The sequence below is a fragment of the Saccostrea echinata genome, unplaced genomic scaffold (assembly GCF_033153115.1).
Source record: "Saccostrea echinata isolate AGI-Se365-2 ecotype Australia unplaced genomic scaffold, CSIRO_AGI_Sech_v1 ptg000016l, whole genome shotgun sequence".
Lineage (NCBI taxonomy): Eukaryota > Metazoa > Mollusca > Bivalvia > Ostreida > Ostreidae > Saccostrea > Saccostrea echinata.
The window spans coordinates 22,993,525-23,013,270 of record NW_026889765.1 but is presented as its reverse complement, the minus strand read 5'-3'; the positions used below and the strand labels follow the sequence as shown (position 1 = coordinate 23,013,270).

At 33.5% G+C, this 19,746-nt stretch overlaps 1 protein-coding gene across 1 annotated transcript; it reads right to left on the bottom strand.

The window, feature by feature from the left end:
* Window positions 1-558: 558 nt before the first annotated feature.
* Window positions 559-18,774, bottom strand: LOC133188230 (abnormal spindle-like microcephaly-associated protein homolog). Its single transcript, XM_061323606.1, has 14 exons — window positions 18,748-18,774; window positions 11,480-11,536; window positions 11,261-11,353; window positions 11,115-11,168; window positions 9,850-9,901; window positions 7,081-8,192; window positions 5,537-6,667; window positions 4,949-5,086; window positions 4,442-4,594; window positions 3,892-4,029; window positions 3,402-3,554; window positions 2,217-2,270; window positions 936-1,007; window positions 559-564 (listed from the first exon to the last, which is right to left on the bottom strand). The coding sequence occupies exons 1-14, from the start codon at window positions 18,772-18,774 to the stop codon at window positions 559-561; spliced, it is 3,240 nt and encodes a 1,079-aa protein (XP_061179590.1).
* Window positions 18,775-19,746: the final 972 nt, after the last annotated feature.

Here is a 19,746-nt window from a genome sequence, read left to right as displayed (position 1 = left end):
CCGCGGTGTCAATATCTATAAAGTCAGCAGTTCTACCATTCGGTCTATTCTGGCTATGGAAATAGGAGGTATAAATGTGAACCAGGTTGTCAAAAACAGCTTTCAATCTTGAGTCAATACTATACAGAAGAGTAAGGTTTTTTAAAATGTAAATTGCATATAAGGCAATGGATGGATCTGTGTCCCATCTAAGGGAAGTCCATGACTCTTATCCACTTAGAACCACAGAAAATGGGTGTAAGCACAAGATTTCTGATTCTCATGACTCGGAGAATGTGTAAGAAAAATTTACTTTTTCTGGAAGACATTTAGTTATTTCTTTAAAATTAGTTATAAACAAAATTTATAACTAAAAATCAATAATATTTTATAATGCAATTTATAACATCTTTATTTGATACAAAACATTGAATATCTTCTATTGCTTGTTTATTCAAAACTAATAAATATTAAAAGCTTCTTTTATATACAAAATGGACAGAATTGTCAAAAAAATTAATGACCCTATTTTAAATTTTATTAATATAGTAATCTGTAAATGTGGGTTGGATGTCCTCTTCAGAACTAAAAAAGAAAAAAAAACCATTGTATTATAAACAAAATATACATGAAAGGGGGGGGGGGGGCAAGCAAGATAAAGCTGATAAAAAGAACGATTGTGAAAGAGATAGCTCTTCAATTATCTATACAAATGCTATATAATTTTGAAACATCTTTTTTCCAAAGCAATGTCAAGATTCTAAGAATTACTGATCATGATACACTAGTATTTATTTTAAAATTCTATTATTCTATGAAAAAATAATCGTTTAGCCTTATTTTGAATACCAACTATCCAACCACCTATCTTTGAACGAAAACGAGAACAGATAAAAAGTAAAGAAATGCCCGGGATGTGACTGAGAAAGCCACAGAAAAAAATAAAACTAACTTACTTCATGTATCGTGGATTTTCCTCCTACACAACTAAAGGTTTTTCTGAACCATCTTCTTAATCTTTTCATTCTCTGAAATGTAGAAAGATGATACAATATGCAGATGCACAGAATGATGCTCTTTAGTAATTTAGTTTTACTGGTTACATCAAAATTGGATTAGCTATGATCTCAAGGATAGTTGCCTGGCATGCAAGAACTCAAATCCAGATTTTAACAAAGATACTAAATTATCTATGGTATTTATCATTCTAAGACAGACATTTATTATTCCTTGTTAGATCAAAAGACTATCCTTTTATTCAGAAATACTAAATGGAAATTAGTTCCTATGAACATCAAATTCTTTGGAAATTCTGGGACAAAGTTTGTAAAGTTGTATCTTTAATATTTGACAACGACAATAACAACAGTTCTCTATATTTGTACTGGATTTTGTTTGTGTGCAAAAACTGCTAAATACAACAATCTCTCAAGTTTCCGATGATTTTTAATGGTTTCTTCAAGATTTGGGATAAAATGTCAACAAGGTTTACCAAAATCAGACGTAAATATGTTAACACTCTATATCATTTAGAGCTTTACAATAATAGAGTTTATGTTCTAACACATTTAGAGTTTTACAATAATAGAGTTTATGTTCTAACACATTTACAGCTTTACAATAATAGAGTTTATGTTCTAACACATTTAGAGTTTTACAATAATAGAGTTTATGTTCTAACACATTTACAGCTTTACAATTTAATAGAGTTTATGTTCTAACACATTTAGAGTTTTACAATAATAGAGTTTATGTTCTAACACATTTAGAGTTTTACAATAATAGAGTTTATGTTCTAACACATTTACAGCTTTACAATAATAGAGTTTATGTTCTGACACATTTAGAGCTTTACAATAATAAAGTTTATGTTCTGACACATTTAGAGCTTTACAATAATAGAGTTTATGTTCTGACACAATTAGAGCTTTACAATAATAGAGTTTATGTTCTAACACATTTAGAGTTTTACAATAATAGAGTTTATGTTCTAACACATTTACAGCTTTACAATAATAGAGTTTATGTTCTAACACCTTTAGAGTTTTACAATAATAGAGTTTATGTTCTAACACATTTACAGCTTTACAATTTAATAGAGTTTATGTTCTAACACATTTAGAGCTTTACAATAATAGAGTTTATGTTCTAACACATATAGAGCTTTACAATAATAGAGTTTATGTTCTAACACATTTAGAGCTTTACAATAATAGAGTTTATGTTCTGACACATACCCCTAATTTTTTACACTTTTTCTTTTCTTCCTCCTCCTTTACCTTCTCTTCCACCTAAAATAAAAAAAAATGTAACAAAAAATGTTAAAAATAACCATAGGTTTTCTTCAGATACACAGAATAATGACAGAATAATGCCTGCAGGGCCATTTTTTTAAAATACTAAAATCCCCATCTGACACACAAATTACACCAAGTTTGGTTGATATTGCTTGAAAGGAGATCACAAAATTAAAATATTCTGGGTGCATAAGACAGTTTATGCCTGATTAACCACAAGCATGACAATATTATACTCATGCTGTAGTCCATTTTTCACCAAAAAAAATGTTATATCAATTGAATGGTGACATCAGCCAAAATTACATGTAATTAGTCTCGCTTTTTCCAGATTTTCACTCTCAATACTTTGCACAAAGAAAAGTCTCATAATTAGAGCAAAAGTCTGGGAAAAGAGAGACTAAGAATTACTCTGAGGATCGAAGCTCACAAAATGATACCCCCCAAAGATACCTACATGTATAGAGGCCATGAGCAATCCTTTTGTCTATTACGAGCTTTACATGTTTCTTCCTCATTCAGTATGGAAGGAAATTATACATTTTTCTGAACTTGCCTAAATGACTGTGGGATCAAAACACATGCTCAGGTTATAAGCAATCAAAAAGTTTTTGCAAGGTTTTTCTGCGAAACATAAATTTGACACTTTTCTGCAATTTACCTTGAATTTACCAAAAAAGTGAAAATGAAATCACACTTTAAGATGATTGGCAACATTTTTTCTACGACCTCCCAACGTTTCTTTATTACAAGATATGGCCAGGATAGGAATTACACGTTTTTCTGCCAGTTACCTTGAACTTGTACAAATGATGTCAGGGTCTTGACACACTCTCAGGTCATAAACAGTCAAACAACCACAGCAACCCCCAACCCCAACCCCCCAGGTCATAAACAATCCTTCATCAAGAATGAGCTTCCAATGTTTCTCCATTACAAAGTCATGGTTCGAACACGATTGTACAAGTAGGCCCCGCAGAAAGAGGGACAAGGCCTATGTACCCATCCTATTAACCCTGACTTTTCCCCCATCACATAAAAGTTTGTTAAATGGACAGATGGACAGGTAATTATTATTGGGCACCTGCATTTTGATGTAAGGCCTTAATACTTTAAAAGAATTACCATTGTCAAATTTGTATCCTGCATTATGATGGCTGCTTGTTTTTCTTTTTCAAGGCGGACGTGCTTCCACTTTAATGTTGCTGTTTCAATCACAAGAACCGACTTCTTGAGCTTCAAGAACTTAATGCGACACAATCTCCCTCTCACCCAGTTCTGCAATCAATCAATGTTTAAACTCATTCTTTGTAACCATCTGTCTGACACACAGCTCATATTTACCTCCTGTAAACCTCATTATCTCGCACTCATTGGGCCAATTAAAAAATGGAGATATCCATGGATTCAAGATATTGATGTTAAAGTACATAAAGAAAAGATTGTTGTGACCTCTACCTTACTTCATACGCATGATATTTGAGATACTAATGTTTGAGTACTGTATTCTATCAAGACTACAACCTTATTTCAACAATTAACATTTCATCACCTAACCTATTTGAGAAAGGAATTTGTTCACACAATTTTAAAACAAAGAACATGTAAACTCCACCTGTATTATGAGAGCACTGTGTAGTTGTTTCCTTGCATGTGCTTTATATTTTCTGTAGCATCTCTGTAAGACTGTTGCTGACAAGTGAATCTTTACTTGCTTGGCAAATTGTAGTAATTGTTCTTGTCTTTCTTCTTCCTAATACAACAAAAGAAAATAATGCTTTTATAAATTAGGTAAGACAATCTAATGCAAATACACATACCAGTTAATTATGTAACAGACATGTTTCTGCCTGGGAATGGATTTGAACATGGGGCCTCTGGCATGCCAGTTTAGTGCTCTACTGATCGAGGTTTTGACCAAGGTCATAAACAATCTTTCACCAAGAATGAGCTTCCAGTGTTTCTCCATTACAAAGTCATTGTCTCAACACGATTGTACAAGTAGGCCAGATAGACAGAGGGACATGGTGACTCATATGAACCCCTCCTTTTAACCCTGACTTTTCCCTATCACATAAAGTAGTGGTGAATGGACAAAGGGACAGTTGATTATCATTGGGCACCTGCATTTTGATATAAGGCTTTAATATTTGAAAAAGAATTACCATTGTTAAATGTGTATCCTGCATTAGGGTAGCTGCTTGTTTTTCTTTTTGAAGGCAGGTGTGTTTCCACTTTAATGCTGCTGTTTCAATCACAAGAACCGACTTCTTGAGCTTCAAGAACCTAATTCGACACAATCTCCCTCTCACCAAGTTCTGCAATCAATCAATGTTTAAACTCATTATTTGTAACAATTTATCTGACACACAGCACATATTTACCTACTGTAAACCTCATTATCTTGCACTCGGTGGGCCAAAAATGGAGATTTCAAACAAATCAAAATATTGAGGTTAAAATGCGTAAAGAAAAGATTGTTGTGACCTCTACCTTACTTCATACGCATGATATTCGAGATATTGATGTTCGAGATACCAAACTTCAACAGTACTGTATTTTAGCAAGACCGCAACTTTATTTCAACAATTAATATTTTATCATCTAACATATGATATTTGAGAAAGAAATTTGTTCACCCAATTTTAAAACAAAGAACATGTACACTCTACCTGTATTATGAGTGCACTGTGAAGTTGTTTATTGGCCTGTGCTTTATATGTCCTGTAGCATCTCTGTAGGACTGTTGCTGACAAGTGAATCTTTACTTGCTTGGCAAATTGTAAAAAGAAGTCTTGTCTTTCTTTCTCCTAATACAATAAAAGAAAAACGCTTTTATAATTAAGATAAGGTAATCTAATGCAAGATTGCTTACCAGTTAATTATGTAACAGAGACATGTTTCTGCCTTGGAATGGATTTGAACATGGGACCATTGGGCATATCAGTCCCGTGCTCTACCGATCAAAGTAAAAGGTGAACTCCTTATCTAGTAAGGCACTGAACTGGCATGTCAGAGGTCCTGGGTTTAAATCCATTCCAAGGCACAGACATTTCTCTGTTACAATTACATCTTGTACCAACCAATTAGTTGATTCATTGTTTTGAAAAACTAATTCTTATAAAAGCAACCCAATTTTAATCATCTAAGCAAATTAACAAATGACTATGTATTTTACTAAAGCAATTTTCTTTAAACTATTACCTTAATTTTATTCATTTTGATGATTGACAAACAAAATATTTTTTACTTGATCTAGCCTTGACAAGTTTGATGTTCCAGTGGTTTTTAAAAGCCTGTTGTATAAAGGCCGCAGCTTCATGAAGTTCTTTCATCCTTTTTCTATCTAGAAAACCTCTAGAACTAGCCTGGAGCAACACTATGGCCTGCTCCATTCTTTGGTACATGCATCTTGTCTTGTAACCTTTATAAAATGCCTGTATAGTAAGAACAGCTCCTTTAAGGACCAAGAAATTCCTTCGATCTGACTGTGCTAACTTACTAGCTCTGTAAGTTCTCTGACAAACAAGGATTGATTGCCTTAGTTCTCTGTACAATATGTATTGTTTTCTGCCTTTGTACCATGACTGAATTCTCCTGGCACTTTCTTGTTCAAGCAACATCAACCTACTAGACTGCTGTCCTGTAAAGCATGACTGCATTATCACAGCTGCTTTATGGAGCGCCAAACACTGTTGATGGATCAACCTTCCATGCAATTTGGCTTGCTGGATTTCTTTACAAAATTCTGACACTTTCCTTAAAGTGTGAAACTTGCGATCAGTTAATGACTTTCTGGCCGCAGCCTGGGTTTGGATAATTATGATTTTTCTTTGTTTTGCTTGTTTTCTAGCCATCCAACCTCTGGCAGCACTTTGTAGAACTATTACTGATCGTCTCTTTCTCTGGTATTCTCTTTTAGCCCTGTCTCTTTGTATTTTATTTCTGAAAAACTTCTGTATTTTACAGACAGCCATCTTTTTGACCAAAAATAAATCTCTCTGGATTTTCATGCGAAAGAATGCCTGCAGTTTTACAATTGCTTGCCTCTTTTGATTGTAGTCTCGCTGATCAGACTTAAAACACCTCCAGTAAGACTGAAGAGTGGCTGCTGCCTGAATGTGTTTTTCCATCTGTTTATCCCGAGCTTGCTGTTTCTCATTTGACGATATCACCTGAATAAATGTGGATCTATGCCTTCTGGCCAGTTGATGAGCTTTGTATTTTTGTTGTTGAGATACTGCTTCTGTTTGTTTCCTTAGAAAATCTTTCCTCAGTTTTCGTGCACGCCATGCTCTTTGAATCACAGTGTTGCTTGACTGTATCCTTTTGTACCAACATTTCACTTTGTAAGTTCTCCATGTTTTCTGTAGTACAATTGCAGCCTTTTCCTGACAAAAATAATTACGTATACTCAGTATTTAAAACATATTTTACTGAACATATCACTAATTAAACTTAATTTGCACCCGTTTCGAAAATCTGCCTTATTATGACTACAAAATTAAATGTACGGTTAAAGTTGAAGATGCTTGCACATCAATATGACTAATTATTGCCTTGCTATTTTTTTTTCTTATAGAATCAGAATTTTAACTTAATATTCCAATAAGAAACATTAACATCCTATTGTGGCCCCAGACTACAATTTGAACAAGCCTGATTTTGATTCATTCATATTAAAATTAAGAAATTAGATTTCTTCTTTTTGTCTACATATTTCATTAAAGCATTTTTCTTTTAATGTTGCTTTTATTCAATTGACATTTTGATTATCAATCCTAATATTTTTACTTGATCTAACCTTGACAAGTCCTTTGATCCTTCTTCTCTCTAGCATACCTCTAGAACCAGCCTGGAGCAACACTATGGCCTGCTCCATTCTTTGGTACATGCATCTTGTCTTGTAACCTTTATAAAATGCCTGTATAGCAAGAACAGCTCCTTTAAGGACCAAGAAATTCCTTCGATCTGACTGTGATAACTTACTAGATCTGTAAGTTTTCTGACAAACAAGGACTGATTGCCTTAGTTCTGTGCACAATATGTATTGTTTTCTGCCTTTGTACCATGACTGAATTCTCCTGGCACTTTCTTGTTCAAGCAACATCAGCCTTCTAGTCTGAAGTCCTCTGTAACATGACTGTATTGTCACAGCTGCTGCAGTGAGGGTCAAATACTGACGACGGATCAATCTGCCATGCAACTTAGCTCGAAAGCGCCTTTGACAAAGCACAGTATATTTCCTCCAAATCTGGAACTTCCGCTCATTTATTATTTTTCTGGCCACAGACTGGATTCGGATAATTAGGAATTTTCTTTGTTTTTCTTGTTTTCTAGCCATCCAACCTCTTGCAGCACTTTGAAGAACTACTATCGAGTGTCTCTTTCTCTGGTATTCTGTTTTAACCCTGTCTCTTTGTAATTCATTTCTGAACCACTTTTGAATTTTACAGGCAGCCATCTTTTTGACCAGAAAAAAATCTCTCTGGATTTTCATGCGAAATAATGCCTGCAGTTTTACAATTGCTTGCCTCTTTTGATTGTAATCTCGCTGATTAGCCTTAAAACATCTCCAGTACGACTGAAGAATGATTGCTGCCTGATTGCGCTTTTCCATTTGCTTTTTTAAAGCCTGCTGCATAACAATGGAGGAGGATTTCATCTGAATAAATGTGGTTCTATGCCTTCTAGCCAGTTGATGGGCTTTGTATTTCTGTTCAAGAAATACTACTGCTTTTTGTTTCCTTAGATAATCCTTCCTCTGTTTCCGTGTGCGCCATGGCCTTTGATCACAGTAGAGCTTAACTGTATCCTTTTGTACCGACATTTCCCTTTGTAAACTCTCAAAGTTTTCTGTAGTACAATTAATAGTTTTCTTCGCTTTGCTTGTTTGCTGTGCTTCTTCCAGGTCCGCTGTATAACAATGGATGATGATTTCATCTGAATAAATGCTGTTCTGTGTCGTCTGGCTAATTGATGGGCTCTATATTTCTGTTGTAGAAGTACTACTGCTTTTTGTTTCCTTAGAAAATCTTTCCTCAGTTTTCGTGCACACCATGCTCTTTGAATCACAGTAGTGCTTGACTGTATCCTTTTGTACCAACATTTTATGCTGTATAGAATGTTCGGATTCAAAAAGATTATGGGAAAAAATATCAAAAATATTGAAATTAAATATATCCTGGAAAAATATTGTTGTAGGATTTTTTAATGAGTTTAACGAAACAACAAAAATTTTTAATAATGTCATATCAATTGTAGGTTACAAAATATACAAGTATAAAATGAAATGTAGATTACAAAATGAAAATGTAAATGCACATGCAATGTTATCTTTTTTGAAATCATCATTATATCAGTATTATTTAGTTGCAAAGGATGCAAAAAGTGTTCAATTAAATTACCACCTTTTAAAAAAGTTAGCTGACCAAATATGATTTTCTTTGTGTATGTATTTTGAGAAGTATATAAATTAAGATATTTCATCTATGATACTTATTTTATTTATAAGAAATATTATACAATGATATATAAGCATATGTATAGAAATGAAATGTCAGCAATGATATGTATACGTACATGTAATTTTTTTTTCTCATTTAATGTATATTATTTTGTAAATTAAATATTATAATAAAAATACCGATCCAGGGAGCTCCTGGCACCCCAGGTGAGGTATATACAGAGGGCTTCTGCGGAAGTTTTGCCTCAATATTTTGTTGTATGTTATTGAAAATAAATATATCATTTAATAAAAAAAAAAAAAAAAAAAAAAAAAAAAAAAAAAAAAAACATTTTATGCTGTAAGCTCTCCAAGTTTTCTGTAGTACAATTGCAGCCTTTTCCTGACAGAATTGAAAAAAAATTAAGATATTAAATACTAGATCAGCAAATCATACCGGTATTTAATTTGTATATTTTGAAATATCTTATTTGAAATAAATTTCAAGAAATCTCTATATAAATTGAAATATACAGTGCATGAAGATGTTACACATAGATATGACTGAATAATGTCTAATAACAGTCTTGCTATTTTAAGAACTTAATATTTTTGCTAATATATGACCCTCCCCCCTCCCCCACTGGCCATGAATTTGAAAAACCTAAAATCATCAAATCATAAAGAACTTTTTTCTGCTCTTGGCATGGTTCTTCAATTCCATGTGTTGAGGAATTAGTATAAAATGGAAAATATTTTTCTTTGTGTTTGGGGTGTTACTTTTAATCACTTTATTTTTATCTTAAAAAAGGTGAACTTAAAAAAGATACTCAGTAACTTACTTTTTTTTTCTCATAGACGCCTTCTTCCATCTGCCAAAATAAAAAAAAAATAATAATAAAATTTCCTTTTTAAATTGAAAATAATAATCCCAATATCTTAAGTTAACGTTTTACAAAATTGCCTTTTAAGAAAATGTTTGTTATCTCAAAGACTTATAAATAATGTTTTATACAGTATGTATTTGGTACAATTGCTAGCTTTCTTTTCAAAATGATTTTTTTTCCCAGAGTGATAAAATTTGCATAGTTACCTTCATTAGGTTTATAATGAAGCGTCTTAATTCACCTCTTTTAATCAGCTCTTCCTTGAATTTACGCTTGACATTTTCAAGCAGTATCTAGCCAAAAGAGTTAATTTAGGGATGTATCAGAAAAATTAATCATATTTTAATGCTAAAACTTAAACAAAGTGGTAACATTTACTTGTATATTGAGTGAGTTGGATAGCTAGTGGAAGGAAAAATAAATGTACCTGTACATATATAAAATGATATCCATACAGGATAAAAAGAATTTTCTTCTCTTTTAAATGAAAACTCTAAGCCTGTCTCCTCGCAAAAATTGCAATAAAAACTTCTGGTTTCAAAAAGGCTTCTTCTTTAACATAATTATGATATATTTAGGTTTCTGTTGGTGTATATAGATAGTTTTCATATGACATATTTATCTCTCCGAGTCATTTCCCTTGGCCGCCGTCTTTGTGGTCAACCTGGTAATTTTTCCTCTTTGTCCTACCAAATTTAAGAGGATGTAGCAGAAATATTTGGGGAAAAATCTTTATAGAATAAAAACTATGAAATAAAGGAGGCTTTAACAAACGTATTTTTTTTTTCAGGAAAACAATGCTTCTTATCTCAAAATGGCCAATATTAAAAGTTAAAGTTGGTTGAACAATGAAGAAATAAGGGCATGTTGACATCCAATATGGCGACCAACGGGAAATAACTCTTGCTAATTTAGGCCTACTAAAAACCATCTATTTTATATGTTGGCACTATATTCTGAGTAACTGAATTTGCATTTAAAATACCGGTATTGTGAACAATTTTATAATGTTTCATATGGTAATTTTTCTGCTCTATTGATTTTTAAATGCTCTTTAAATTTTTTAATCCTTAACATGAATTTATTGGTCAATGACACCACAAAGTATTTTACTCCTATACTGAAATCCAAAGTAGAAAGTGACTTTAACATTTTTTTTCAATATTTACCCATGTAAATAGATAAAGCCCTCTTTTGAATTATTAGCATTTTTATGTTTTCGAAGCAAATTTATTTAGAAATTGTTATAAATATTTCCCTATTGAGTACATACTCATAATTCAGATTTCAATAAGAAAAAAACTTAAATACTGGTCCTGAATTTTAAAATTGAATTAGCTTTAAATGTTAACAGACTGGTTAATGTTCATATTTTACATATAATTAAGAAATAATGAATGAATGGACAGTGCATGCATGTGTGTAGAGTTGCTGACTCATTTTTATTTAACTAAGATGGATAAATAGTTAATTTTCAAATATTGATATGAATATATTTTTACTTACTACAGCCTTTACTTGAATTTGTCTCGCTTCTATTATCCATGGCTCTGGTCCATTCTTTTGAGAAAATAATGGAGAATAAATCATAACAATAAATCTTATTTTAGAAAAAAATCATAAATTATCTTAATACCTTTGTTTATACTTACCAATACTATTTCGTACACTTTCTGTGAAATAGCTTCGGCAGTTTCCTTGGGGAATTTCTTTTTTTCCTGAGCAAATATTCTCCACAATAGGTCCTAAAAAAGACAAGAGATAAAAGACAAAGTTTCTATATGAAGAGTATTTGATTACTTTATAAATTTAAACATAGTTTGAACTGATGAAGTAACAAATATTAATTTATTTAATGGATTTTTACCAACCTTTGCCCAGTCGAACATTTGCTGCTCATAGCTGCGAGCTCTGGCCTCTCTTTTCACCTAAATGAGATTGAAATGAAATATCTTAACATATGCCTCTCATGAGAAATAATTATACAAAAATTTTAATTTCTGAGCAATATAAATTACATTATACATATATAATGTTTATTTTCTTTTGAATGTGAATACCAAAAACTACAACAATATGATTTTTAATTCAGTCGAGTCTTAGTGATCCGGATAACAATAATCCAGATAATTCATCTTCCAGACAAAATTGGGAAAACAGCATTTTTAATTAAATCTTCCAATTATAAAAGGTACGTTCAGTAATCTGGACGCCCCATTGATCAGTACAAATTTGCTTGAGGATTTCACAAGCATCCTGAGAATGAGTTTCGACTGTACATAGAGTAAAACCTGTCTACTCTGATCCCTGTGCAAGCCCTTCTACTGTCACAGTGAATTCTATATGGCCTTTATTTTTATTTCTATACTTTATACTTTCTTTCTTTTTTTTACACTGAAATCTGACTTCGTCTATTCAGTATGTATGTCGGATTAAACAGGTTTCACTGTGCTAGGTTTTGAAATATGACGTTGCAAATTTTTGATTTGATCAAAGATATCTTGTAACACCTCCTAAAGAAAGAAATTAGTCATACTGCGTAAATAGTATTTGATTAACAAACAAGAGGCCCATGGGCCACATCACTCACCTGAGCACATTTTTAAAGATTTGTTTTCCTATATATTCTCTTGTTTAAAATTTGATCCCCCATTGTGGACCCTCCCTCCCCCCCCCCCCCATCACCATCATTTGAACAAACTTAAATCTACACTACCTGAGGATGCTTCCATATCAATATGACTAGACATGGCTTTTCTGTTGTTTTTACCTATATATTCCTATGTAAAAATTTGATCCCACATTGTGGCCCCACCCTACCCCTGGGGGTTATGATTTGAACAAACTTGAATCTACACTAAATGAAGATGCTTTCATATCAATATGACAAAAAATGGCTTTGCTGTTCTTGAGAAGAAGATTTTTCAAGTTTTTTTTCCTATATATTCCTATGTAAAACTATGATCGCCCATTGTGGCCCCACCCTACCCTCAGGGGTCATGATTTAAACAAACTTGAATCTACACTACCTGAGGATGCTTCCATATCAATATGACAAAACATGACTTTGCTGTTCTTGAAAAGAAGATTTTTAAAGTTTTTTCCTATATATTCCTATGTAAAACTATGATCCCCCATTGTGGCCCCACCCTACCCCCAGGGGTCATGATTTAAACAAACTTAAATCTACACTACCTGAGGATGCTTCCATATCAATATGACTGAACAAGGTTTTGTTGTTCTTGAGAAGATGATTTTTCAAGTTTTTTTCACGTAAATTCCTAAGTAAAACTTTGATCGCCGATTGTGGCCCCACCCTACCCCTGGGGGTCATGATTTGTACAAACTTGAATCTACACTACGTGAGGATGATTCCATATCAATATGACTAATTGTGGCTTTGTTGTTCTTGAGAAAAAGATTTTTCAAGATTTTTTCTATATATTTCTATGTAAAACTTTGATCCCCCATTGTGGCCCCACCCTACCCCAGGGGGTCATGATTTGTACCAACTTGAATCTACACTACCTGAGGATGATTCTATATCAATATGACTAATTGTGGCTCTGTTGGTCTTGAGAAAAAGATTTTAAAATTTTTTTCTATAAATTCCTACGTAAAATTTTGATCCCCCATTGTGGCCCCACCCTACCCTCGGGGGTCATGATTTGAACAAACTTGAATCTGCACTACCTGAGGATGATTCCATATCAATATGACTACTTGTGGCTTTGTTGTTCTTGAGAAGAAGATTTTTAAAGATTTTCTCTACATATTCCTATGTAAAACTTTGATCCCCCATTGTGGCCCCACCCTACCCCCGGGGGTCATGATTTTTACAAATTTGAATCTACACTACCTGACAGTGATTCCATATCAATATGACTAATTGTGGTGTTTTTGTTCTTGAGAAGAAGATTTTTAAAGATTTTTCCTATATATCTTCCTTTGTAAAAATTTGATCCCCCATTTTGGCCACACCTTACCCCCAGGGGTCATGATTTGAATAAATTTGAATCTACACTACCTGAGCATGATTCCACACCAATATGACTAATTGTGGATTTTTTTGTTTTTGAGAAGAAGATTTTTAAAGATTTTTCCTATATATTCCTATGTAAAACTTTGATCCCCCATTGTGGCCCCACCCTAACCCCGGGGGTCATGATTTGAACAAACTTGAATCTACACTACCTGAGGATGATTCCATATCAATATGACTAATTGTGGCTTTGTTGTTCTTGAGGAGAAAATTTTTAAAGATTTGTTCCTATATATTCCTATGTAAAACTTTGATCCCCCATTGTGGCCCCACCCTACCCCAGGGGGTCATGATTTGAACAAAATTGAATCTACACTATGTAATGAAGGTCTCACATTAGTTTCAACTTATACAGCCCAGTGCTTCTTGAGAAGAAGATTTTTAAAAGATACCACCAAATTTTGACTAATTCTTAATTATCTCCCCTTGAAAGAGGACGTGGCCCTTCATTTGAACAAACTTGAATCCCCTTTACCCAATAATGCTTTGTGGCAAGTTTGGTTGAAATTGGCTCAGTGGTTCTGGAGAAGAAGTCGAAAATGTGAAAAGTTTACAGACGGACGGACAGCTAGATAGACGGACGGACGGACAGACGGACTACAGACAAAATGTGATCAGAAAAGCTCACTTGAGCCTTCGGATCAGGTGAGCTAAAAACCTTCTTATTAAAGATGAATATGGCTACAGTGAGTTATGCATTTGATTTACAACCATTATGATGATGTGTAATTTCAAGTTTTATTGATAAAGTCATTGCCTCTGGGACAAAAACGAGACTGCTATAAATAGAAAATTTATTAATAGAATTTAAAAAAAAATCCTGCAACGCTGAGGGGGTTTGGAAAAGCAGTCTGACCCAAAAATTATGAATTTTTAGCTCACTGAGCCGAAGGCTCAAGTGAGCTTTTCTGATCACATTTTGTCCGTCGTCCGTCTGTCCGTCTATCTGTCCGTCTGTAAACTTTTCACATTTTCGACTTCTTCTCAAGAACCACTGGGCCAATTTCAACCAAACTTGCCACAAAGTATCCTTGGGTAAGAGGGATTCAAGTTTGTTCAAATGAAGGGCCACGCCTTCTTCCAAGGGGAGATAATTAAGAATTCGTGAAAAATTAATGGCATAATTAAAAAATCTTCTTCTCAAGAACCACTGTGCTTGAAAACATGAAACTTATGTGGAAGCATCCTCAGGTAGTGTAGATATAAATTTGTTCAAATCATGACCCCCGGGGCTAGGATGGGGCCGCAATGGGCGATCAAAGTTTTACATAGGAAATATCTTTAAAAATCTTCTTCTCAAGAACAGCAAAGCCATAATTGGTCATATTTATATGGTAGCATCCTCAGATAGTGTAGATTCAAGTTTCTTCAAATCATGACCCCCGGGGGTCGGGTGGGGTCACAATGGGCGATCAAAGTTTTACATAGGAATATATAGGAAAAATCTTCAAAAATCTTCTTTTCAAGAACAGCAAAGCCATGATTGGTCATATTTACTTGGAAGCATCCTGAGGTAGTGTAGATTCAAGTTTGTTCAAATCATGACCCCCGGGGGTAGGGTGGGGCCACAATGGGCGATCAAAATTTTACATAGGAATATATAGGAAAAATCTTTAAAAATCTTCTTCTCAAGAACAGCAAAGCCATAATTGGTCATATTTACATGGAAGCATCCTCAGGTAGTGTAGATTTAAATTTGTTCAAATCATGACCCCCGGGGGTCGGGTGGGGCCACAATGGGCGATCAAAATTTTACATAGGAATATATAGGAAAAATCTTTAAAAATCTTCTTCTCAAGAACAGCAAAGCCATAATTGGTCATATTTACATGGAAGCATCCTCAGGTAGTGTAGATTTAAATTTGTTCAAATCATGACCCCCGGGGGTCGGGTGGGGCCACAATGGGCGATCAAAGTTTTACATAGAAATATATAGGAAAAATCTTTAAAAATCTTCTTCTCAAGAACAGCAAAGCCATGATTGGTCATATTTACAAGGAAGCATCCTCAGATAGTGTACATTCAAATTTTTTTCAAATCATGACCCCCGGGGGTCGGGTGGGGCCACAATGGGCGATCAAAGTTTTACATAGGAACACATAGTAAAAATCTTTTAAAAAAACTATTTGTTAAGAATAGCAAAGCCATGATTGGTCATATTTATATGGTAGCATCCTCAGATAGTGTACATACAAATTTGTTCGAATCTTGACCCCCGGGGTCGGGTGGGGCCACAATGGGCGATCAAAGTTTTACATTGGAACACATAGTAAAAATCTTTTTAAAAGGTATTTGTTAAGAATAGCAAAGCCATGATTGGTCATATTTATATGGAAGCATTCTTAGATAGTGTACATTCAAGTTTGTTCAAACATGATCCCTGAGGGTCGGGTGGGGCCACAATGGGTGATCAAAGTTTTACATAGGGATACATAGGTTAAATCTTTAAAAATCTTCTACTCAAGAACAGCAAAGTCATGATTGGTCATATTTAAATGGAAGCATCCTCAGATAATGTAGATTCAAATTTGTTCAATTCATGACACCCCCCCCCCCCCAACCACTTTTATATTTAAACTTTTCAACCTTTCAAGATTGAAGTGATTTCTGCTTTTTCCTAGCCATAGTGCTCAGGTGAGCGATGTGGCCCCTGGGCCTCTTGTTTTTATTTCTAATATATCCTTATGTAAAATTAAACCCCCTTTTGTGGCCCTTACTTACCCCAGGGTATATGACTTGAAGAAATTTGGGAATAATACATGTATTATTAATACGATTTAATAATAACATCTCTGTTCTGAAAAGCATAGTTTTAAAGATTTCTCTAAAATATTTTTTTCTAATATATTCAATTTAATTCAATTCGTTTATTGATCAATTAAGGGCCCTCAAGGGGCAAAAAGAAAGTACATCGTTAATACTCATATATAGTCATATACGTGTAAAACAATATACATATACACTAGAGAGAAAGATTTGCATGGTTGAATGGAAAAGCAGACACAAAAAAGGGGGGGGTGAAGAAGATAGTATATATATTGTATATTTACATAAGTTCTGAGCAAAATTATTTTTTTCTTTATATATGCATTATCTACATGCATACATACTTATAATATCACACACATATGAAAGTACATACTTCTACATAATTCATGATACAAGTTACGATATATTTATGGCAATGCCTTTTGTAGAAATCTACAAAGGGAGTTTAATATATTTAATTCTTCACAATTTAATATCCAGAACAATTTTTGTTATCGTGCAAATTTGTAAAATGTTTTACTTTTAGATTAAATTGTGTTAAATTGTTCCTCTCTTTCCTTTATTAATTTGTCACAATGAATAAGGGAATGTTCTTCATCTTCAATTTGATTATGCATACAATTTTTACATAGTCTTTCTATTCTAGGTATTAGGCCGGAGTATCGTAAGCTACCTAACGATACAATTCATATCACGATATGGTCATGCGATACAACATGTATCCCGATACAGCTGTCAACAATTGAATTATCCGTTACCATAATTAACATGTTATTCTTTGCTAACCTCCACAGTTTCTGTTATAGAAAATATAAAAAGAATATCTTGATACCCCTGACCAAAGTTAATAAAAGGTGGATTTATAGTCTTGTCATTGTATTTTTTCTTTGCTATCTTTAAAACATCAAAATTTGTTAGGTTGTATGTAGAAGTTTCAAACAAAACAATGAAAATTATCTTGTACTGTATCACGATACATACATAGCGATACGATACGCGTATCGTGAGCCCTTGCGATCAATACAATCGATGTATTGCTGTATCGTTACACCTCTACTAGGTATGTTATTATATCTGCCCAATTCTATGAAAAGTCTGTTTGCTGATCCGCGTAATCTGCAAATTGCCGTTCTGTATTCAGATTTTAATAAAATTAGATATTTTTCCAGTCCGAAATTGGTCTTCAAAATTAAATGACAAGTTTGCCCTCTTTTTGTGTTTCATTTGAGTACTGCCAATCCATTACATATTTTTAAATCTCGGATTGGTTTAATGAAGTTAAAAATTTACTCTTAGTATAGATTCTATGTATTACAAGATCAAACTTGAACCCGTTTTGGCTTTATTCTAGTCCTGTATAGGCATGACTCACGTATGAACGAAAATTTCAATCAATACACGGATACATCTGTACATTAATACTACCAACTGTATCCTTTCTCTCTGGAGAAGTCTTTTTTCTAATTTGAGTTAAAATGCCCCCCCCCCCGTGGTCCCATCCTAGCCCCAGGGACCATAATTTGAAGTATCACTATCTGCACTCAATAAGGAAGCATTCACTACATGTATGTTTTATCTGTAATGGTTCAGTAGTTCTTTAAATGAGCCCACTTTATTTCACTATCTTCCTTTATTATTACCCCTTTGAATTGGGATTTGGGATAAGTTTATATTTGAAAAAACTAAGTCAGTGGATTGAGCAAATTCAACCAAATTGAATCCTTTAGTGTTCACGACTTAGTGTGTTCAAATGAAAAACATTTACATTTTTTTTTCAAACTAATACCCCCACCCCACCCCACCCCGCAGTTGACTGTGTAAGGGGAGGGATATGTAAGAGTGGTCGGTCTCAGAAGCTGAATTTCAATCCAGTACAACAGCAGTGGATTACTTGATAGGCCTGACCTCCACCACCGCCGCCAAAGTTCGAAAGTGGATGAATCTCATAAATCCGACATCCTCTGATTCATAAAATTAGATATAATACAAAGTACTTTCAGGTGTGTATTTTCACAGGCCTCTGAATTTCTATCAATAAGCCGTTATATGATTGCATATCCCCTCTATATATAAATAAAAATATTAATATATAAAGGGGGTATATATATTAGTCTGGTCAATCATAAAACGGCTTACTGATAGAAAATCATAAATCTGCCACCATAGTATTTTTTGTACAATTCTGTAGGCCTAGTGGATCTACTGCCAAAATGGCCGAAATCAAGCGATTCTTGGGATCACTATTCGGGAAAACGTAAGCATATTTGCCCTTAATTCTTCCGTGCATGATACAAGTATACACAGCTAGACAATTAAACCATTACTTACCACAGCCTCGCTTTTTACTTCCAGCATTATTGCAGTTTATTTTCTCCCTAATTTAACCATACACAGTCACTATGTATACGGGGTATATTGTGACGTTTTATGACGTCATGTGCATAGTGAGGTCATAGATTGTAGTCGTGATGTAACCGATAAGTAAAGGGGACACGTGTACATATTTTTTAAAACAGCATCTATAGACCTTTTGCTTCAGGTCTATGCTAAGAGAGAGAGAGAGAGAGAGAGAGAGAAAGAAAGAAATTAATCATAAGAAGGTTTGCTTACTGTGCAAAATACAAGCCAAAGAACTTGGATGAGGTGCAATGCTCATTTTCTCATAACATGTAAAAAATATTATCATCAAAGAAAAGAAAGAGCTAAATCCACGAAGGGGCTAAATCCGCCCAGTCATCAAAATAAATGAAACTTTCTCACATAAAACTCTAAGATGTGTATGTTGTAAAACAATTTATTTTTTAACAATATCTTTTCTGGTTTTCTTTTTACATTCGTTTAAATTTCGTATTGTTTTCCTTATTAATATTATCGCGTCATTACGTTGACGTTACATACTTTAACGTCGTGACGTTGACATTTTGTATAGACAGTTACATATGTACGTTAATGGAATAAAAATAACCAATATAGGCTCTTCTTCAAAATTTTGTAAAATCTTACTTTGAATTTTTCAAGAAGTTCTGAAAACTTTTGGTTTATTTTTTAATTCAAGCTATTTGTACTCTAAAGAAATGCCAAATATTTGTTATATACAGCGGTTGTCTGGAATAATCGTTGATACATGTAACACGTTTTAAATGATAATAAGAGACACGTTAAGCTGAAAACAAACACAAAGTGTTAATCCATCATATTTGAGTAAAACTGAATTAATGTAGTAAAATATATACCATAGTAGCCATGGATAAGGATTTTATCATTCATAAATGTGTTATTGTATGGTCATACGGCGTACAAACAAAAAATAGACGTTTTTTAAGGAAA